General features: G+C 39.4%; 2 protein-coding genes across 6 annotated transcripts in view; one reads left to right on the top strand and one right to left on the bottom strand.

The window, feature by feature from the left end:
• The window catches only part of ric1 (RIC1 homolog, RAB6A GEF complex partner 1), a 131,200-nt gene that overhangs the window by 16,220 nt on the left and 91,059 nt on the right, over positions 1–23,921 (bottom strand). For both annotated transcript variants that reach the window (XM_073048365.1, XM_073048366.1), the window contains exons 15-22: positions 21,185–21,274; positions 17,330–17,490; positions 13,501–13,639; positions 12,675–12,791; positions 11,770–12,498; positions 8,994–9,152; positions 3,007–3,143; positions 20–309 (exon numbers count right to left, since the gene is read on the bottom strand). In XM_073048365.1, the coding sequence (XP_072904466.1) occupies positions 20–309; positions 3,007–3,143; positions 8,994–9,152; positions 11,770–12,498; positions 12,675–12,791; positions 13,501–13,639; positions 17,330–17,490; positions 21,185–21,274 (1,822 nt within the window). The remainder of the gene's footprint in view (positions 1–19; positions 310–3,006; positions 3,144–8,993; positions 9,153–11,769; positions 12,499–12,674; positions 12,792–13,500; positions 13,640–17,329; positions 17,491–21,184; positions 21,275–23,921) is intronic.
• The window catches only part of ermp1 (endoplasmic reticulum metallopeptidase 1), a 127,079-nt gene that overhangs the window by 75,465 nt on the left and 27,693 nt on the right, over positions 1–23,921 (top strand). The window contains exon 16 of one of the 4 annotated variants that reach the window (XM_073048368.1): positions 9,633–10,139. The exons of 1 other annotated variant lie outside the window; for it this stretch is intronic. The gene's annotated coding sequence lies outside the window, so the exon portion shown is untranslated. Of the gene's footprint in view, positions 1–56; positions 2,694–8,687; positions 9,024–9,632; positions 10,140–23,921 lie in introns of those variants that run through there. 2 more of the 4 variants (XM_073048367.1, XM_073048369.1) reach the window with 2 other exon arrangements.

The following is a 23,921-nucleotide window of genomic DNA, read 5'->3' as shown; positions in this document are numbered from 1 at the left end:
AAAATAATAATGCTATTACCTGTTTTGTATTTCCCATTTTTGAATGGTGAGTTTAGGAATGAGCAGGAAGGAATAACAGGAAATGGCCAAACAAAGTCCTTGTGGAGTCTTTTTAAAGCCTTTACAAAGTCCTCAACTCGTGCTGCTCGAGTCCTTTCTTTGCAGAGCCAACCAATGAGCTCAAAACCCAGCTGTGCAGCAAAACTGCAGAGATCTTTCAACCTCATTTCTTCCAAGAGTCTTCGTGCATGCCGCCAAAGCATCTCATCTATGTACATGTTCTCAGCACTATCAACATCTTTGCTCCACCTGAAGAACAAATGCAAAGGGTGATTTCTCCCCTAATTTTTGCTAATTAGAATTGTTATACTTATTTTTAAATCATGTTCCTGCAACCTCCATTAACAAATGCCAATATAAATGGCAAATTCCGAAAGCCTGAAGTACAAAAAATGCTGGAAATACTTAGCAGCCCAGGCAGCATTTGTTTATTTTTAACTAGTTAAGTCTTTTCAGTATTTTCTATACTTGTTTTTTTCCATTACTTTGGCATGAAATGGAAGGACATTGGTTCAAATTTTAATTGCTTAGATGGCACTTTCTTGAAAACATCAACATATACATTAAGAATAGTTACTGAATCATACAGCACAGAAACAAGCCCTTTGACTCCAGTGGTCCATGCCAACCAAGATTCCATCTAAGCCAGTCATAGTTACCTGTCTTCGGCTCTTATCCTTCTATATTATTTTGTTTTTGCACAATTTAAAATCTATTCACTATACATATACTGTAATTGATTTACTTATTATTAATATATTTTTTCTTTCTATATTATATATTGCATTGAACTGCTGCTGCTGCTAAGTTAACAAACTTAACGACACATGCCGGTGATAATAAACTTGATTCTGATTCTAAACCTTTCCTATCCATGTATCTGTCAAACTGCCTTTTAAATGTTGTTAATGTAACTGTCCCAACTACCACCTCAGGTAGCTCATTCTGGTAGACTATCCTCTGAATGAAAAGTCGTCCTCAAGTTCCTATTATATTTCTCAGTAGTTTCTCAAACTTGATCTTTATTATATGTTGGTAATCACTTGGATACACATATTCGAAACAAAATAAACTGGGATGGAAAAAGATCGTTTGAATCAAATAATATGGTTATATGAGCTCCTTACAGAGTTAAATGTTACAAGTAATTTCCAAAGTTTTCTGAGATGAAATAAACAAAAATCCGTAGCCAGATTTGGGTACAGTTGTCTGTGTGTAGATGAGATTCAATCTATTACATGTATCCTACTGTGAAAAATAATTTCACATTGAAAGGGTGCATTTGGGTTAAGTTCTAGTAGGTAACGTTGCTGTCTCAGGTTTGGAGAAAAGAACTAAATCACACTATTCATAAGGACATTACATATATTATCTATCCAATAAATTGGTGAACCCCAAACTGCGAACTTGAGTAACTACATCAATGACTGGCATTCCCAGACACTGGTCACAGAAAATTTGTTTGTCCATCTAATTAATGCTGAATACAGTGTTTCCAAGCTGCTGTACAGACTTGACTTTTCACTTTTTCCCCAAATAGCTGCTAATGAGATAGGTAGAAAAAGGAATGAGGTCCTTCACAGCAAATACAGTGAGTTTGGAAAGATCAAAAAGCAGTATCACAAGAGTAGTAATCCCTGGATTACTTTCGGTGCCCCAAGTTAGTGAGGGTAAGAATAGGAGGATGTAGCAGATGAATGCGTGGCAGAAGAGTTGGTACAGGGATTCATATTTTGGATCATTAGTACTTCTTCTGGGAGAGCTGACCTGTAAAAGAGGGTGGGTAACATCTGAACTGGAGAGGGGTGGAGGAACAATATCCTTATGGGCAGATTAGGTGCCACTAGGGTAGATTTAAATAGATTGATTTGGGGGATCGTGGTGGGGAAGTGGGAAAGATCCAAAGCAGCAATGAGGCAGATGGGAAGCTGGAAGTCGATACAGCATTGAATGGGAAGGTTCCCACTCCAGGCCATGAACTGCAGGGATTGAGGGCAAGGTAGACATCATGATTGTTGTGACTGGCTGATCTGAGTCATGTGGACGCTGTAGTTGGAAGATGCAAAAGATTCATCACAGTAGGTCCTCTGGAAGGAATCTAGTTTGCTTTTCCCAACACAATGAATTCTACTTTTTGAACACAAAGATGGCAATAAATGATTAACTACTGTTTCAATGGCTATAATCACCGACTTAAGTTTAACATCTTGAACGCAGACAGATAGCTTTGCAGAAATATGTATTTACAATGGCGGCATATCCCAACTAGTAGAACCCCTTTGAATATTCAAATACTGGTAGTTGAGCCAAGAACTTCTAAACACAAACTCCAGATACCCAAAATATGACTAATTTATTATATTGTATTTTGTGATATTTCCAAAAATATACAACTAACCAGAATATAAATGACAAACCAGACATGTTCTGAATTGTGCATCAAGTGGCAGGATGTATCTTATAAAAGTAATAGTTGGAAAATTACACAATATTGTACTCTAATACAGGCTCATGCATCAATAGAAAAATGAAAAATGTAAAACCAAGCCTGGACAATTAAATGACAATTTTGAAGAGCCAAAATAGTTTCATATTAGGAAACTACATAATAAAGATTAGGAACTTGTAAATAATTTTGACTTCTCCGTTCTTTTAACTGCAAATACTTATTGACTATTCCCTTCAGTTAATGTGACTCACAATTATACCTATCCTAATATTTTAATAGATTTACTTTGAATACTGTGACAGAGCGGAGGTTATTATTTGCAATAAATATCTGCATTTCATTTTGATGTACCCAATGTTAACAAATTATTCATTTATCTTTATATTTTATATGTCAATTTAATTCACTAGTTTAACACTGGCAAAAATAACTAGGAATGATTTAGGATGTAAGTAATTTGAACACAAATCTAGTTAGAAAATTAAATAGAATGGTACCTTTTGGTGGAAGGCCCTGTAGGCATGCTTAGTGTCTTCTGCAGGTTAAATTTACCAGTACTGAGCCCTTCTGTTGACTGTGAAAAACTAATACTCCTATGTTTGAAGAACTCAAAACCACCAGCTGAGCTGGGTTCCTGTGAGAAAACAAAAGGCAATACATGAACCTCAAATTCTCATCCCTTATACCACATAGGAACAAACAGAAAAACATCTAATGCAGCACTAGGAAGGATCCTGAAACTATTTCTTTTAATCCAAATTATTTGCTGGAATTTGGGAGTGACAGTGAAGTTGTTGTGATGAGTCCTGATGCAAGGTTTTGACCCAAACATCGGTAATTCCTCTCCTTCCAAATCCTTCTCCCAAACACATGCTGTTCAAACCCCTCCAGAAAATTGTTTGTTGCTGAAGTTTTCATTAAAGTATCATAGAAAAGCATGAAACGTGTTGCAACAGTCACAACAGCTAATGTTCTTTAGGCATTCATCAGCTTTGATCAGCCAACTCTGGCACTCAATAACTTATCTCAAACATTTAAATCCTCAACTACTTGCAGCAACTACTGTAAACAATGCAGAATGTTTAAGCTTCTCGATCTTTTTTTCCAATTCACTGCTTTTGCAGTGATAATCATATCCACATTGTTGCCTGAAGATTAGGCATCATCTATCATCCTTATCCTGTTACCTTATGATATAAACTTATGACTTTATGGATAGTCAGAGGCATTTTCCCAGGGTTGAAATGGCTAACACACGAGGGCACAGTTTTAAGGTGCTTGGAAGTAGGTACAGAGGAGATGTCAGGGGTACGTTTTTTTTTACCAGAGTGGTAAGTGTGTGGAATGGGCAGCTGGTGATGGATACGATAGGGTCTTTTAAGAGACTCCTGTATAGGTACATGTTTGGCACAGCGTTGTGGTCTTTAGTACTCGGCCAGGTATCCTGCCTGGTCTGTGTGCTTTCTGTGAGCTCACCCTCCTGAGGGATGCTCTCAAAGTCCGAAATCACAATGTCATAGGGGGATTCTTTGTAAAGGTTCCTCCATGTTTTGACAGTCAGTGTGCAGAAAAGGCATTAAGCTCATCTGGGAGTGAAGCCTTGTTGACACCCATGTTGCTTGGTTTCACTTTGTGGGAGGCAAAAGCATTCAAGCCCTGCTATAGCTGTCAAGCATCCTTCAGTGATACTAGTTTGGTCCGGAATTGCCACTTTGCATGTGAGATAGCTCTGAGGAGATTGTAACCAGACTGCTTGTGTTTTACTTGGTCACCAGATCTGAATGGCATTGATCTGCCCCTTAACAGATTGCGCATCTCAATGTTCATCCAGCGTTTCTGGTTGGGGACACACTCATCTATGACTGTTTATAGAGTCCATGACAGCTGTGGTGTATTTGTTTTGATCCTCTGATGAGTCCTTGAACATGGCCTTGCCCTCCAACTCAAAGCAATACCATAACTGTTTCTCTGTCTGCTGCGACCACCTCTTTGATGTCCTTATCTCTGGAGTCTTACTCTGTATGCAGGTATCAGGACATGCAATTTATCAGGTTAAAGTAATCAAGTAACATATGCCCCACTGACAATGTAAAGTACAAATATAAAGCTTGAGGACTTCTATAAACTGAGCCTCAACACTGAATTATGGAAAACTACAGTCAGTGGCCATTTTATTAGGTACACTCACTCTTTAATGGAAATATCTCATCAGCCAATTATGTGGCAGACATGGTCAAGAGTTTGTTGTTCAGACCAGGAGGAGGAGTATAAGGAAACTGATACAGGACTTTGTGATATGGTGCAACTCAAACTACCTGCGTCTCAATATCACCAAGACCAAGGAGATGGTGGTGGACTTTAGGAGATCTAGGCCTCATATGGAGCCAGTGATCATTAATGGAGAATGTGTGGAGCAGGTTAAGACCTACAAGTATCTGGGAGTACAGTTAGACGAGAAGCTAGACTGGACTGCCAACACAGATGCCTTGTGCAGGAAGGCACAGAGTCAACTGTACTTCCTAAGAAGGTTGGCGTCATTCAATGTCTGTAGTGAGATGCTGAAGATGTTCTATAGGTCAGTTGTGGCGAGCGCCCTCTTCTTTGTGGTGGCGTGTTGGGGAGGAAGCATTAAGAAGAGGGACGCCTCACGTCTTAATAAGCTGGTAAGGAAGGCGGGCTCTGTCGTGGGCAAAGTACTGGAGAGTTTAACATCGGTAGCTGAGCGAAGGGCGCTGAGTAGGCTACGGTCAATTATGGATAACTCTGAACATCCTCTACATAGCACCATCCAGAGACAGAGAAGCAGTTTCAGCGGCAGGTTACTATCGATGCAATGCTCCTCAGACAGGATGAAGAGGTCAATACTCCCCAATGCCATTAGGCTTTACAATTCTACCGCCAGGACTTAAGAACTTTTTAAAAAGCTATTATTAATGCTTTTTGAGATAGTGATTTAGATGCATATCATATTTTTTACTGAGTTAAGTATTGTATGTAATTAGTTTTGCTACAACAAGTGTATGGGACATTGGAAAAAAAGTTGAATTTCCCAATGGGGATGAATAAAGTATCTATCTATCTATCTATCTATCTCTATCTATCTAACATCAAAATGGGAAAGAAATGGGATCTAAGTGATGTTGACTGTGGAATGATTGTTGATGCCTGATAGTCTGGTCAGAAACTGCTAATTTCCTGGGATTTTCAGTCTCTAGAGTTTACAGAGAATGATGCGAGAACTAAAAAAACATCCAGCTAGCGGCAGCTCCGTGGGCGAAAATGGCTTGCCAATGAGAAAGGTCAGAGGAGAATGTTCAGACTGGTTCAAGCTGACAGGAAGCTGATGGTATTTCAAATAACCATGTGTTACAACACTGGCCTCTGAACACACATCGAGCTTTGAAGTTGATAGGCTACAGCAGAAGACCATGAATGTACACTCAGTGGCCACTTTATTAGGTACAGCAGGTGCCAAATAAAGTGGCCATTGAGTGTATATCCTATATTTGCACCAGCTACGAAGTGATTGTTTTGTCAGTTGGAGGCCAATCATTTCATTTCAAGGACAGTACTGTTTGAGTTCCCAAGGGACTGTCCAAAACTAATCATCTTCATTAGTGATGTTGCTCGCTGATGATTGTCCAGTTTCATTTGTACTTCCTCATAATTCAGTCTATGCCTGCATACAACAGGATCTGACAAGAATCAGGATTGCACTATTAAGTACACACAGTATTTGTGCCATACATGTGCCAAGCACTGAGAATCTCAATAAATATCTAACCATCTCATGATATTCAATATAATCAGAACCAAATTCCCTATTAAACATTCTGAATCACCTATGGCTTGAAAATTTAGTTGGATTAATCATACAAGTACAGTAGAATTGAGAAGTACTGCTGTGACTCCCCTCCAATGTTCCCTTTAATTTGTAATGACTAGTGTGTACAAAAATCACGTGCTTTGTAATTTTGTGCCCAGTGAAAACATATGCACACCAAATTTTTAAGTGGAAGTAAACCTGAAGCTATTCCGCTTTAAATGAACTAGCAGCTCTTTTACACTTCACACCCTTTGCTTCTTTAGAATTTGACATACTGAATCAATAATTTCTTCAATAAAAACAGTATAAATAACCCAGTTCTAAAATCTGCAGAAAATCATTGCAAATTCCATTGTCAATACCGTCTGCATCAGAAACTGGAAGAAGGGAATGTGATTCTGTAGGATCATGAAATATACTTAACATGCTAACGAGGTAGAGGGTGACAACCTTCTATGTACAGTTTATACACGGGGGGTGGGGGGGCGGGAGGAAGGTATAGTCCCACACTGTTACTTGTAAAAATACCACCCGGTTTCCACAGCATCTGCTCTCAGGATGAGGCTTTTCATTCCAGAACGAAGGCGATGTCCTCCTCATTCAAAGAAAACTGCCCTCAACTGCATTTCTTCCACTTCACGCACATCTATCCTATCCTCTCACCACCCTATCAGGGATAGGGTTCCTTTTGTCCTCACCTACCACTCCACCAGTCTCTGCAATTTCTGCCATCTCCAACAGGATCCCACCACCAAGCACATCTTTCCCTCTCTCCCACTTTCTGCTTTCCATAGGGATTCCTCCTACGCAACTCCCTTGACCATTCGTCCCTCCCCACTTATCACCCTCCTGGCACTTATCCTTGCGAACAGAGCAAGTGCTACGCCTGACCCTACACCTTCTCCTTCACTACCATTCAGGACCCCAAACAGTCCGTCCAGGTGAGATAACACTTCATCTGTGAGTCTGTTGGGGTCATATACTGTGTCCTGTACTCCCAGTGTAGCCTCCTGTATATTGGTGAGACCCAATGTACTTTGGAAGACTGCTCCGCAGAGCACCTGCACTTCGTCCGCCAGATAAAGCAGGATCTCCCAGTAGCCACTCATTTTAATTCCATTTCCCATTCTCATTCCAGTATGTCACTCCATGGCCTCCTCCACCGTTGCGATAACGCCAGACTCAGGTTGTAGGAACACTACCTTGTATTCTGCCTGGGTAGCCTCCAACCTGATGATGTGAACATCGATTTTGCGAACTTCCAGTAATGCCCCCTTCCCACCATTCCCCATTCCTCTTACCTCATCTCCTTGCCTGCCCATTGCCTCCCTCTGGTGCTCCTCACCCCCCTTTTTCTTTCTTCCATTGTTTTCTGTCCTCCCCTATTAGATTCCCCATTCTCCAGCCCGGTATCTCTTTCACCAATCAACTTCCCAGCTCTTTAGTTCACCCCCTCCCTCTCGGTTTCACCCATCATGACTTGCGTTTCTCGCTCCCCTCTGCCCACCTTTTAACCCTACTCCTCTTCTTTCTTTCTCCAGTCCTGATGAAGGATGTTGACCCAAACTGTCGACTGTTTACTTTTTTCCATAGATGCTGCCTGGCCTGCTGAGTTATTCCAGCATTTTGTGTGTGTTGCTTTGGATTTCCAGCATCTGCAGATTTTCTCTTGATTGTGCGCAGTTTAAATTCTTTTGTGCGCTCGTAGCAAAAGATGCGTGTGCTCACATCTTAGAGGGAACCTTGCTCCCCTCCTGCATTCCCGCCATCTTTCCACTCTCCACACATCGTAAGACAGCAGCATGATAGTTTACCCCTCAGTTGCCTGGAGCTCCAATACCACTTGGCAAGCTTTCTGAATAAAGCAGTCCACATTACTGGCACTCAATCTGGCATTCTGAACATTCACTATCACAACTTGGTTATACTGAATATTATTTACAAAATGTCTTTAAGTAACTTGCTGGCATTCCATAGTACCACCTTCCAAATCCTGGAAGAGGAAGGGCAGAAGGGTATTAGGAATGCCACCATTTGCAAGTTCCAGTTTTAAAAAAATGCATTAATATTCTATGGCCTAGATCCTGAAGCTCTATACAGAATACCCACACCACAAAGACTGCAGCAGCTCAGAATGGCAACTCACCATTATCAGTTATAAACACTGGACCTGTTAATAATTCTCACATACCAGATGCAATTTCACATCTTCCTTCTCTGCATTTGAAAGCCGTTACAAAATTTGCTGACAGAATAGCATGGAATGACTATGATAATGATTCAAAGATTCAAAGTACTTTTATTATCAAAGAATGTATAAACTATACAATCTTGAGATTTGTTTGCTTACAGATAGCCACAAAGCAAGAAACCCGAAAGAATCCAATAAAAGACCAATACCTGATGCACAAGATGAAAAAAAAACAAAGCATGCAAACAACTGAAGTGAACGACAACATTCAAATCAATTTGAGACCTCAGATCCCCAGTGTAGACCCAAAGCTTTGCTTATCAGTTCAACATATTAGCGGGCATTGGAGCACAATGAAAGAGGAGGTGGTGCAGTGCATGGCAGTTTTGCTGACAACACTGATGATAATCATTGCATACTGTAGCAACATGTTTTGATGCCCAAAAACCAGCCATTTTCATACATGCCTGAGTGGTAGGAGTGGGTGGAGGAGTTTCTAATTCTCCTGCTCCAATGGCTTTCAAGAATCGGATCATGTGACGGCAAAGATCCCATTTTCCTTGTTCTAGGGCTGTGTTGAATAGCAGTGTTGCATGCTGTCTGCTAACGGCAGGAACTTCCATGTTCTACCAGGAGAAAGAAACAGTGGTCAGATAATGCAAACAACACAATATTTCTGTGGACTCTATTGCTATGCGCTTTAATTTTATATTGAGTCTTTAGGCAATATAATTTTTATGGAAATGAATATCTAAAATTCAGGTTAAAATCTACAACAGGTGTGGAATGTACAAGATAGCCAAAATCAGCCAATAGGAAGCTGACAGGTGTTGAAGCTATACTGGACTTGAGGTAATGGTCTTGTGATGGTGGAGTGACGTCATTTTCCCCGCCAGTAGAGGTCATGTGACAGTTTTTTTTTTACAGGGTATAAAAGGAGGACCCCCTCCCTGTGAGGAGGGGCAGTTTGTGGCTGGATTTGCCATGTTGACTTCATGCCACTGCGTGATTTAATGTTATGACGCAGTTTAGTTGAAAGATGAAGTTTTATTTAATGCCTAAAGTTTAAAAGGTCATTGCCAGCAGTTTCTTTATAATACTGCTAGTTGAAAACCAGTGGAGAGTGACGATCGGAGTTCGGGAGTTAAGAGATCGAGGACAGTCGATTTCGACGGTGAAGCAGGTTCGACCTTGTTTGATCCTCATTCGGAAGGAATTCGTTGACTGTCCCCGTGTTAATCCTTGTGAATAGCAGAAAGGATTGGGTACAGTTTTGTAAAGGAAAGGTCAGTGCCTTTAAGCCGTTTCATTCTTCATCTTCGTAAATTCTTCGTGGGAAAAGTGTGGTTCGACTGGGAATCGAAGCAAGACGACGTGAAAGAGAATTTAAATCGTCTTAAAAAGTCTCTCCCTTAAATGGACTGTAAGCATTTTGAACTTTTGCAATACTACTTTGAAGAACTGTTTTTGCAACATCGCTTTAAGAACTGTTTAAGCTTCATTGCTTTAAGAACTGTTTAAGCTGCCGCACGGCAGCTGATTTCCGGTTACGTGAGTGGTTTGTTTACTTTTGGGGGTTTGTTTTTCAGTGTTTAATAAACGTGTTATTTGTTATAAAAACCCCTGCCTCACTCATATATTTATTGTTGCTGAATCCGTAACACAGGTTAATAGTATCATTAAAACAATGTGTATGAGAATGGAGGTGTTCCGATGATCAGAAAAATATGAGGAAAAATATAGCATCTCACGCTGTTATCTGGTTGTCAGCACACTAAACATGGTCATATTCACTGCCTATCCATTGTCATTTATTGTGTAAAATATCCCTAACACCAAGTACTGTAAGATGTCATTTCATTTATAGTTCTGATTTTCATATAACATTCAATTTCAACAATCATCATAGCAACCAAATTTTACCATAAAGCAAATGTAATGTTACACTCATTTTGAGAGGACTACAACATAAAAAACAAGGATATAATGTGAAGGTTTTATAAGGCACTATATTATACTAACATCATGATGCTTACCCATGAAAGCAAATTTCAATGAAAATTACCCATTTGGAAGTAACCCAAGGACAGCTTGGTGCATCACCATTAAGAGCGAGCTCTTGAGAAACACGAACAGAAGTTATTCATCTCTTTAAGTTTGCTTTGACCCTTAATACCACTTAACATCCCTGTATTTCATACATCTACCAGTCTGCGCCTTGAACATACTCAATGGGTCTGCCTTTTGGATCTTTCTTGGTAGAGAGTTCCAAGTTTCACCACCTTCAGAGAAGAACCCCGCCCCCCCATCTTTGTTTACCACTTGTTCTGATAATCTCTAGATTTAGAACACCCATGAGAGGAAAGATCTTCTGAGCAACTATCCTGTTAATCCATTTCAAAATTTTACACATTTCAACAAGAACAATTCTCGCTCTATTGGTGAACCCTTCCTCATGTCAGCATCTTTGTTCCACAAAGCAACTTACTTAATTTTCTCTGCATTGCCTCCAAAACAATTATCATTCTTTCAACAACGGCACCAAAACTATACTTGAGGTGCATTCTTGCTTCTAAAGTTACATCCAACTGTTTTACTTGTCTATGCTATATTCATATCAACAAAAGCTAACAGTCCATTGGGTTTTCCTAATTATCTGTTGTGGCAATTTTAACATTAACATTTTATATTTCATGTACTTTTCTGCCTTCCTCTTTTCTTGAATAGAGATGTTGCCTTTATGGCTCGCCAATTATGGAGCCTCTCCAAAATGCTGGGAATCTTAGTAGATTAAAACTAAAACCCAAAAGACTTTGGTCATTAGTCCCATTAATTTATCTCATACTTTTTTCCTTCGTGAAAGATGTTGTTTTAAATTCCTCCCTATCGTCACTATTTAGTGTCTTCTATTGTGAAGATGGTTTGAGCATTCCCATCCTCAGAAAGACAGACAAAAAAAGTATTTGCATTGTCTTCAGCCAGAAATGCTGAATGGATGACTCATATTAGTCCTTCTGAGGTTCGCACCTGCATAGAAGTCATCAGCCAATTCAATTTACTCTGTGGAACATCAGGAAGTAGTTAAGATACTTGGATCAAAGATACTGGGATCTGACAACATTCTGGCATGAAAATATCTAAAACCTAAGCTCTGGCACACTTTAAAGTAAATTTCAAAACAACATCGCAAGTTTTTTTTCCCCTGAAGATAATTTTATGAATTAGTACACACTGACTTCTTACCTGTAGGATGATGAGATAAGATGCAGCAGTGTCCAAATCCTGCGCCAGCAAACATTCCTCAAACAAATCTTTAGGATTACCCACAGCAGCAAATAGGTAATTCCACAAGGCATATTCAGTCTTTCTAGCACAATGAACTACTGTCTGCAGAAAAAGAGGGAATTCAGTAATGAACTTCGCCACAGTTGGAAGCAGTGGGTCAGGAATAGGTTCCCGAGAGGTAGCTTCTTCTTCCAATACTTCGTGAAGCATCAGTTCCAGTACATGAGGGAAATATGGTAATGTGACACAGGACTGAGCTAACAGCAGAGCCTGTTCACCAAGGTTCCTTACGAGAAGCTGGCGAAGAATATGATGGAGGTAGATTTGAGAAGTCCTCTCAACAGTACAAAATGGGAATAGGACTTCCAAAGGTTCTTTTTCACTACTATATACATATAAATTATCATAGAGCACAGTTTCATTCACTGCACCAAGGACAAGGGCATCTTCAAATAAAACAGCCAAAGGATAGATATTGATCTGGAATGGCAACATAATCCGCCTGGATAAGAAGGAATGTGGTTTGCGATTGTCTCGAGGAAAAAGAGGAAGCCAAACTTTCATTCCTGCTTCTCCACAACTGAGCCAGAGAGCTTCAAGCAAATGACGCTTGTGTTTGTTAGATCGACAGGTTGTCCACACGTTTTCAACACATTGCGCAAGCACAATGGGAGCAGAGAATGGGAGCTAAAAGATATAACAAAATTCTGGTCATGAAGTTAGTAGTAATATCTGTTCTGAACTAATCCAAAATATCTACTCCAGTATCATTTTAGGGTATAATTTATAAAGAAACAAAGTATTCAAATATTTAAAGCATATCTAATAGCCTGTATGGTGATTTTTCTACAGTATTTACTTACCAGCTTCCTATGTTTAGAAATACTATCCTTCTCTCGTACCTGAGGACCAGATCGATCCCTCTGTAGCATGATAAGCTGACCTGCCAAATTAAGCATAATGCTTTCTGCAGCAGAGGCCTGAAAGAGAATGTATTAACGCAAAGGCACTCAGTAAAGTAGGAATATCTTCAGCTTTAAAAATAATCAAAAATAAAATTTAGTGTAATTAATTACTTCGTTTCCTTTCTCTATGAATTTCAAATTAATCAGACACCATTTGAAGTACATAATTAACAACCAAAGAACCTAACACAATGAAATGCTTTGGATGATCCTCATCAATCTATTGTATTTTTTAAAACTACTGATTAATTTCACTATGGAGAGGCATTTTAAAAAAAATGGAATTCTTGCTGGCCTGATACAAAAACAGCTTGCACTGCAACACCATTTTCACAAATTTTTGCACTTGCAATTCATTAAATCAACAAATCTAAAGTATAGTTCTCCTATCAATAATAGATACTGTGACATCCAACTTGGCAGTCCTTAATGCTTCCACCCGCAATTTTATCACTGCACATACTACAGAAATTAGGGGAAAAGCCATATACTTTCACTCAGTTCTTTGAACAGTACTAACCACTGGCTATTCAGTGCTGCCGGTAATATTAAAAATACAGGATGATATATTTTTCTTCTGGTGAGGGACATGCAAGTGCTTTGAGAAAGATACGGGCAGCAAATAATTTCACTAGGACAACTCATCAAAGTGCATGCAAAATTAACCTGAACAAATTACCATATAAAATAGTAGCATAAGAATCACATATATAGTGACCAATACCTGCTGTGGCATTTTCAAGGTGATGCCGGTCTCTGTTCTCACAGAACTCAAAGTTATTGATACCACAAGTGAAGGGTGTGGGATGTAACGTGACATAGATACTTCTTGCAGAATTTGGACACTGGCAGTGGGATTAGGGCTAAAGTTTTAAGAAAACAATAAAAGTCAGATTAAAATCAGTGTTATAAGTTTGTGTTTTCTCAAACATTACAGTTTGTTTTCCTATGCTTAAATTCAAAAACAACTTTAAGTTCAAAACTTAGAAAAGAAAATTCACACTAATATTGGGTCATAGAGTAAAAATCTTGTTGAATTGGGGTTGTTTCATGCTGCCAGTGGACTGCTCTGGAGCTTGCATGCTGTAGGGGAGAGATTAATCCCATAGCCAGGAGTTAGTCTCAAATGTAGCTCTGGAATTAAGGCAGCTCACTGCTATTCTACCCCCCGCCCCCCACCAGGAGAGGGATAATAAATTGTGGCCTTGCCAGTAATATCCAGATCCCATAAAATGATCCCACACAAAGGTTAAGGAAGCAAACACATTCAAAAAAACATTTTTTGCATACAAAACCTATCAACTACAGGCAGTCCCTGGGTTATGAACGAGTTCCGTTCCTGAGTCCGTCTTTTAAGTCGGATTTGTACGTAAGTCGGAACAAGTACATTCGGTATTATTTAGCGTCAGTCAAACATTTGTCTTAGTATATAGCATATATTTTACCTTTCTATGCATATAACACTTAAGAAACATATGTATTCCAATAATTAAACCACTGCGTTGCTTAGTAATAATTGTAGCTTTTATTGGGGCAGGGCTTTTCACATGCTCCATTATTCTCACTTTATCCTTTAAAATTGTTCCGATCATTGACTGACTGTAGCCTGTTGCTTTTCCAATGACCGATGATGTTTCACCTCTTTCCAAATGCTTTATTATTTGCACTTTATTTTCCAATCGTGATCGCTTCCCGTCAACGGAACAGAAACACTGCGAATGGCAAGTCCCGAGCTCTGCCGGGTCCTAAGGACCACCGCACTGAATTCCCCAGGTCCTAAAGTCCACCGCACTGAGCCAGGCTAAATGGGACAAGTGGGGGCTGTGCTGGGTTTGGGTATTTGATCCTCCACAATATTCCACGTGGGAATTTAAACTGGAGGTGGCAGTGTTTTTTATACGAGGTCGAGTTGCGAGCTGGACATCAACTCGGCACGGATGGGAGAGTGCGCTCGGGAGCAGTCTGTCACTGGATCAAACTCAGGAACCCCCGTTCTCAAGCCCAGCGCTGATCTCACTGCGCCACCAGCCGACCGGAAAAGGCGGGGGTGGGGTCAGGCTGAATCTTGCTAAGAAAAATTTAAGCCGAATACAAAGTTACACACTCAACACAGTGTCAACGGCAACGACTTAAAATTGCGGACGGCGTTGCAATCCGACTTAAAATGGCAGACGGCATTCTCCTTCCTCGGTTCGTAAGTATGAGTTGTTCATAAGTCGGACGTTTGTAACTCGGGGACTACTTGTACTCTAAATACACACTGAAATGGTATTACACATAATTTTCTGAGGACTCACTACAATGAACAATATTTAGTTAATAGCCAATTGCAAGTCATTTTTTCTGAGCAACTGGGTCTTCCATGTGCTTCCAAGTTTTATTAAAGAGTCCACGTTCTAGGAATTAAAAGTTAACTAACCAATCACATTTCAGCTTAGGCCTAAGGCAGGTCAAGTGTATCCTTCAAAATAATTTACTGTTCTCTGTTCTATAACATTCAAAACCAGGTCAGTTTAAGGAAACAAATCCAGCATTACTGTCGTGAGTTGGCAAGGAACTGGCTTGTGAAATCTCATTAGGAAGTATGTTCCAGACTTTTAATAAAACTATAGCAAATCTAAAATATTTTAAAAGTCTTATTAATAGTTTTATATTTTCATATTAGTCCTTATGTAAAATATTCTCTTCCAAAAAAGTAAAAATATATTCATTCATTTTGCTCCATTTAAATGGTGGAGTCTGCCTTTAAAGGTATCTTGCTTGGTCACTGGATGAGGATTAGCATCTATCCAAATTCAAATGCAATAACTGGACAGAAAACAACAAAGTTCCTCACAAAGACAAAATGAAATTTATTACTGTTGATAATTCATAAAGAGCATATCTAAGTATGCAGACAATGGTTGGCTTACTAGTCCTCTTAAGAGAACAAATTTGAGGACTAAACAAAGAGAGAAAAATACAAAGAAAACCTATTTTTGAGGTATTTGTTCTGCTTTCAAATGAACTCCCAATAAGTGATCTGCTCATCTACTTACAAGAGTTTTAAATTCCAAGAGAATTGGTGCAGCAAGATTTGTTGACCACCCAAGGAAAATAATTTAAAAATTAAATCAGGGATTAAAAAAAAATTAAGTAGACAAAAGCCAGTGTAATAATTTCATTTCAAAAAACTGCTCATTATTCATTAATAACGATCTAACATACCAGTAAATGGCTACACATAGTAAACAGATTATCTGTAATTTACAAATTACTTATTCAGAATAACATGAAAGAATTATTCTTAATCATTAAGCTGAGGCACAGTCACTGAAGCTTCCAGCTGATTTGTGCCCCACATATGTGAAGTCAGCTGCATTAACAAAGGATTTAATTCATGAATATTTGAACTTTTAAGACTCTTTAAAATGAACTTAAAATTGCTTAATTTCTAAGATAAATAAAAATGTTGATAATACAGTTTAACTAGAATGCTTTTGTTCTGGCTGTGTGGTCCAAAAACAATGGAATTTTAAAGCCCCCTTTCAACACTGTCATAGGTTGCATACACTAGGATCTTACTTAACGCTGAATCGTTACAGCACTCTCAGTTTGTGAGATCGTACACTCACAAGAAAGTACTGCTATGCCAAGAATTTAGTGCAAAACCTTGCCTGCATTCCCACAGCAATGAAACCGTGATCTCATTCCCATTTGGTTTGTTGTTGAATAAAGCACTGAGGCAATGTGCAGAGGCTGCTAGCGAGGACTGGTGTTGAATAGTTAGGGCAATTAGTGCAACAGCTCATGGCTGAGGTACAGGATTCAGTTTGAACCATGGCCAGCACAAGAGTGGGCCATTGCTCAGGACTGGCAGCTGCAAATTGATGTCTTGGCAGATTGCCTGGATCACATCACTCATCGCTTCCATCATTTTGGACTGAACGATGTCTCCCCTTCACTTGGTTTGGTTGCACAGTGGTTCCCAGCCTGGAGATTTCTGTACATTAACAAGAACAAGCAATGATTGCACCCAACAAGGGCCTGTAGTTACACTGACACCATGATACAGACCTGAGCACCAAATCTCAGTGCTGAGTGGGCACATCTATCTTTAGCCCTCAATAAATAACCCCTGCATGTTCTTCAGTGGCTCATGCCACACTGATCCATGCAACAATGAGAATATTGACATTTCAGTGATGTGGGAGCATGAAGATTGAGCCCTCAATCAAGGTCTTGGCACAGCTGGGGAAGATAGGGTTTGCATCAGATTTCCAGCATAACATTGCTGCAAGTAATGCATCTCTACATACATAATGCTATAAAGACATTCTTAGCATCCCTTAGCAGAGTTGTTTTTGCTGGCAATGCATCCAGAGTACCATGCAAAACGCCACTTTACTGTGTGTGGATGCACAATCTGGCGAGCTTGCGGAGTAAACACTTCTATGAGTGGGAAGTCTAAATTACAAATCTATATGTCTGAAGTTAGCATGCTTTGCGTAAAGCTGTGTTATCTTTAACAGAAAATTAAACTATAATATGGGAGGACCATTTTGGCTACTTACCCATTATCATTCCGATCAATACTGTATAAGCAGATAGAGCAGTCTGCCCTGAACAATATCACCATGTCCCTGAAGACATTTATCAATAAAGTCTCTGCCTGTACTTTGGTAATATGAGCAAAAACATTGTCCAAGTTGGATGATCGGAGATAAAGTCTTAGCTGTTTTGGAAAGATGAATAGAGTGAATAAAATAATGACAATGCAAGTTCAATATCGAACATTCAGCAAACGTTAACAATTAAGTTTTCTGTAAAATGAACTGCTGGAAAAATATGGTTTGTCCTGCATGGTGATGTGCTTCTGGAATGATTTTGGAGCTGTATTGAGAATTTCCCACCATGCTCTTATATTCCTCACATGGATTGCAGATCGCAAAGATTCTAACCCCCACCTATCCTTAAAATTCAATGGCATTATTATAACCTCCCTCCATTAACATTGTGGAATATGAGTGGCCATCATTAACCAGAAATTTAACTGAAAAAGCCACATTAAATAATGTTGGGAATCTGCACTCACTCACTGAATTGCCAAAATCCTTCCACCCTCTACCTTCAGAAAATACACTGCAGCAACTCACCAAGGCATCTCTGAGAATTCCTTTTAAATCCACATCTTTACTATCTAGGACGAAAGTAATAGACCTATGGGAACACCACCAATACCGCATTCTCAGTTAAATTGTGTAGCACCTTCACTTGGCGATACATTGCTGTTTTATATCCACTGGACCTAATCATTAAAGCTCCCTACTTAGCAACCCTATGGGAGTACTAACATTAAAAATTATAGCAGTTTAACCACAATCTTCTCAAAGGCAATTAGGTATGAACATAGTCAGCGGTGAACTTTAAAAGCTTCGGCTGACTCTGATACTCCACAACCAAATCAATAAATGAAGAGTTATTTGCATTTTGTAAAACCTGCATGGAAGCAAAATATTTAAAGTGCATTTTTTTTTTGCACAAAGTGGCAAAGTTATTCATCAGATCATTAATATTTTGCAATATAATTTATAATTCTGATGACCAACAATCCAAATATTCAAGAGTGGTTTCTTTAACATTCCTCATTTCATCCTTGTTCTCTTATGAGAAGCAATTTGTAGCAACTTAAAATCCCTTTTTTCTGAAAACTGAAGAAAATTAAAATGAGACACTATTTCAAAATGGAAGGCAGGAAGCAGGTTCAATCAGATTAAATGGGATTTAAAAAAAGTTCTGTTTGAATTAAAGATTGGCTTGTCTATTATCAGGATTTTGATAAACACTCAGAATCCTGACCGGAAATTAATAATTATTCATTGCTCTCTATCCAACTTTATATACTGACTGGGTATGATTGTCAGTACCAACTTCAAAGACCCTTCAACCTTGGAAGTTTCAGGGTTTCTCCTTGAAACCTTTATCTCTGGAATTAATACTAAAGAGTCTGCTCATAAAATGGAAACTGCTAACTCATATTTATCTTTCTGAAAATTTATGGATGAGAAAAATGACGAGCAAAAAGGATGGGAGTTCCCAATGTGGCTTATGGAGAACAGAAGATCTGTGGACATTGATTCTAATTCTAGTGTCAACAGATATTGTTGTTTTAATGCTTTGGTACATGTCCTTTTGCTTCTTATATTATTTTACAATTTTTTTTTGTAATTTATTTTTTTATTGAAGTTCATCATCAAACAAACATTTCCATAAGATGTGTTTCAGACATTGTACCTATATATCATATAATCATATATATCACAAATCTCCACAAAGTATTTATCTGAGGTACACACTTATAGAAAAGAGTGGAGAGAAAAAAACAAGCAAAAGGGAAGAACTATGTACAAGTAGGGAGTGATCTTTTGTTTTTACAACAGATTCATTGATTTGTGAGAATAAAGTCAGGCCTATGAGGCATTATTTAGTTAAACCATTTTTCCCAGTATGAATCAAATTGTTCCAAATTGGATAAAATTCTCTTACGTTTGATTGGATTTAACAGCCCATTGACATTAAAAGAAATGAATTTTACCTTGTCCTTAGCCATCTGTATTTATCTGTCAATGTATCATTGAAATTAGAATAAAAGTTAATCTACTCCCTGAACAAATACGAACCAAGAAACGCAGATAATAACAAAAATGGCAACGAACGTGTGATTCCAAGGCTGAGGTCTCTAGTAGATGACCCTGCGTTGAGGTAGAGGAAATGTCTAGCTGTGGGGGATAACCCCTTCCTACTTGTGAGTTGAGGGCCCCCAATGCAGTGTTCGTAAAAGTCAGTGAACAAATCCATTACACAAAAGATTTCCCCGTGTACTCCTCCTATATATATAGATATATATATGTATATACACACACACACAACACACATTACATACGTATATATATATTCTCATTTTGGTGGGGAAAAAAGGAGTAAGTGAGCGAATAAAGAATAACAACTAAGTAATATAAAATCCACATTATAATAAGTATTTCTCGAGATAGGTATATCACCATGTACTTTTGCTTGCATTTAGCTTCTCAACATTGTTAAAGTTAGCTAAACCTTATGGCTCTTCTGAAAGGGGTGAGGACTGCCTTTGGGAAACTCCCAGTCTCTTCCTGATATATTTCTCTCGGCCTCCTCCCGTCTCCTGCCTTCTCGATTCTCGCACTATTTCCCAAGCGGAACGGGACAGTTCCTCAGTCAGGCTTTCCCTCATTTTGGTGACACTGACAGGCAAACCTCTGGCCTTCATGTCTGTAGTTGCCTCTTCCACTGTCTGGTACAACAGCGTCCCGTTGTCATAAAACACTCGAAGTTTAGCAGGGTACGGAGTTTGAAATCTAATCTTATTTTGCTTTAGTACTCGCTTTACTTCAGAGTATTCTTTGCGTTTCTGCAGGACCGTGGGGGGTAATCTTGGTCGAAATATATTAATTTATCGTCGAAAAACACTCTCTTCTTACCCCAGGCCCTTTGTAGAATCTGCGTCATGGTGCTGTACCGAAGGAATTTGATTATTATAGAGCGTGGCTTTCTGTCCTGGGTAGGTTTCGGAACCAGCACATAGTGCGCCCTCTCGATTTCCAGCTCCATAACCGAGGGAAGATCCAGCGCGTCCCGCAGTAGCTTTTCGACAAACTCCGTCATAGTCGAGCCCTCCGCTCCTTCGGGAACATTATAGATTCTGATATTTTTCCGCCGTGATCTTCCCTCCAGGTCAAGCAGTTTACCTTCTTAGTGATGTAATATTTTTATTGTCTTACTCAGTATCCGTTCCACGTTTGAACGCGATCTTCCACCTTCTCGATTCAAGTCTCTGCCACTGCTATTTTTTGATTAACGCTGGCGAGCTCTGCCTTAATATCTCGGAGCTGCTGCTTTATTTCTTTCTGGATTTCCATTATTTCTTTCAGAATTTCGAAGATATTCGCCGCTTCGCCTGAGCGAGGCCCAGTAGCCGCCTCACTCGCACGCGGTCGGGTAGGAGAGCCGCCCGCTGCACTCTTCTCGGACACAGGCTCCGCAGTGTTGCTTTTTTTAATTTTCGTTCCTTTTTCCCATTCTTGCCCCTCTTTTCAGTTCAAATATTTTTTGAAAAGTATTATATTTGATGGAATAATGGAGCTTAATACGCATTTTTCAGGAGGAGCTAGTGACTTAAGCTGCCATTCTCGACAATGACGTCACCGGAACCCCCATTTAACGACGTTAATAACTGAAATAGTTTCAGGCTTCACACACTGTTTTGGCAATATTTTAAAAGGAACTTTTGAGCATTAGTAACATAGTTAGGCTTAGGGCTTATTCTCCTGCAAGGATTTTATCACAACTGGTAAATTAAACTTGGCCATACAAGTCATATGTTCTTCACTTACCTCCTCTTGTTGGTCAATCAAATTATAACAGGCTAAAACAATGAAGTCATTCCACCATGCCAAACCACCAGTCACTGCCATATTTTGTTCCTAGAGGGAAAAAATAAGGATTGAAATGTTTCATCTGATTCTGGAAGAATTCATTTTATAAATGATGTCAAATTCTTTTAGATCATTACTGTGAGCATTTATACCAGAAATACTATATTTAGATATGCATCACCAGATTGCTCTGAATCTTGCCTAAACTGAGTTTATTCAAAACAATATAGCTATTAAAGTTTTAAAGATATTTCTTCCATTGTTTATAAAACTATGCATATCACCATTTGCAAACATCCATCTCAAACCCTTCAGCGAAGTTGTAAGTTTCGATAAAGATCCTTATATGGGAAACAATCTATCACATTGTGCCAACCTGTGATCTTGCCAAATTTTCAAAAGTTATGTCCTCTGCCACTCTACCAGTATCCCAGATAGGACAATAATCTTCCTTCTGTCCACAAGCTTTAGCTTTAATCTTTCATGAGAGATTTTATTAAATTTTTTGGGCAAATCAATATAAATAAAATCCAAATATATTCCCCAATCTGCTATTATAATTGACTTCAAAAATGTTAAATAACTAACTTTAAAAATCTATGTTGGATTTCTCTCACAGATTGAAAAATTCCAGTTTTATAATTCTTAAATAGATCAGTATAAAATTCCAACATTTATTTCGATATCAGGTACAGTTTGCAAGAAAAACATTGTGAACCCTTTGAAAATCTGGTTTTCTGCATTACTCACAAAATGTGGTCTGATCTTCATCTAAGTCACAATAATACAGACACAATCTGCCTAAACTAATAACACAAACAATTGTACACCACATCAATACTGAGTACATTATTTAAATAATCACAGTCTAGGTTCAAAAAAGGATGTGAACCTCTGGGATAATGCCTTCTGCAAAAGCTATTTGGAGTCAATCAATGAGATGAGATTGGAGGTGTGGGTTGCAGAGGTGCCTGCCCTATAAAAAAATGACACACAAAGTCTCCCCAACAGAGCTGTTGGGGAGGGTTTAAACTAGTTTGGCAGGGGGGTGGGAATCAGAATGTGAGTGCAGGGATTAAGGTAGAAGAACAAGGGCATGATGCTAAGAGTTCTGAGTTGATGAGGAAGGACAGACAGGGGACAGAACATAATTGTAGTCAGTTAAAGGGGTTGAAATGTATCTATTTCAATGCTAGGAGTATTAGGAACAAGGAGGATGAACTTAGAGCGTGGAACTACGACGTTATGGCCGTTACTGAAACTTGGTTGGAGGAAGGGTAGAATTGGATGATGCAGGTCCTGGGGTTCAGGTGTTTTAAAAGGAATAGGATGGGAGGTAGAAAAGGGGGGGGGGTGGCATTGCTGGTCAGGGATAGTATCATGGCTATAGAAAGGGAGGACGCTGCAGAGGGAGTGTCCACTGAGTCGGTCTGGGTGGAAGTCAGAAATAGGATGGGATTCCCACTGTGCTGGGAGTAGTCTATAGGCCCTCAAATAGTCCTCGGGATACCGAGGAGCAAACAAGTAGACAGATTTTAGAATGGTGCACAAAATACAGGGTAGTAATTATGGGTGATTTCAACTTCCCTCATATTGACTGGCACCTCCTGAGTGCAAGGGGGATTGATGGTACTGAATTTGTCAGGTGTGTTCAAGAAGGATTCCTGACACAGTATGTGGACTGGCCGACGAGAGGAGAGGCTATACTGGATCTAGTTCTGGGTAATGAACCTGGTCAGGTGACAGACCTCTTGGTGGGGGAGCATTTTGATGAGAGTGACCACAACTCCCTTAGCTTCAGCATAACTATGGAAAGGGATAAAATCAGACAAAATGGTAAAGTGGGAAGGGCTAACTTTGAAGGGATGAGGTAGGAACTAGTGAGAGTAAATTGGAAACAGATGTTCAAAGGGGAAAGCACAGAAGTATCGTGGGAGAAGTTTAGGGACCACTTGAGCTGGGTTCAGGATAGGTTTGTCCCACGGGGGCACGGAAAAAATGATAGGAAAAGGGAACCGTGGCTGACGAAACATATGAGGCAACTCGTCAAGTGGAAAAAGAAAGCATATGTTAGATATAAAGCAGGAAGTAGGAGGGGCTCATGAGAAATATAGGGTAGCCAGGAAGGAGCTAAAGAAAGGACTAAGGAGAGCTCGAAGGGAGCATGAGAAGGCCTTGGCATGTAGGATTAAGGATAACCCCAAGGCGTTCTATGCATATGTGAAGAACAGGAGGATGACAAGACGAAAGTGGGACCGCTAAAGGTTAAAGAGGGCAAAATGTGCCTGGAGGCGGAGGAGGTTGGGGAGGTCCTAAATGAATACTTTGCTTCGGTATTCACAAGTGAAAAGGATCTTGATCAGGGTGAGGTCGAAATAGAGCAGGCCTGTGTGCTGGACAATGTGGAGATTACGGAAGAAATGGTGGATCTTCTTAAAAACATCAAGATTGATAAATCCCCAGGGCTGGATATGATACACCCCAGGTTGTTGTGGGAATTGAGAGAAGAGAGTGCAGGAGCATTAGCCATGATCTTTGAATCCTCTTTGGCTGCAGGGGAAGTGCCAGAAGACTGGAGAATGGCAAATGTAGTTCCCTTGTTTAAAAAAGGTAATTGGGAGAAACCTGGGAACTATAGACTGGTGAGTCTTACGTCAGTGGTATACAAACTACTGGAAAGGATTCTTAAGGATAG

The sequence above is a fragment of the Hemitrygon akajei genome, chromosome 6, assembly GCF_048418815.1.
Source record: "Hemitrygon akajei chromosome 6, sHemAka1.3, whole genome shotgun sequence".
Lineage (NCBI taxonomy): Eukaryota > Metazoa > Chordata > Chondrichthyes > Myliobatiformes > Dasyatidae > Hemitrygon > Hemitrygon akajei.
The sequence above is the reverse complement of the archived record's forward strand: the minus strand, read 5'-3'. Positions and strand labels throughout refer to the sequence as shown.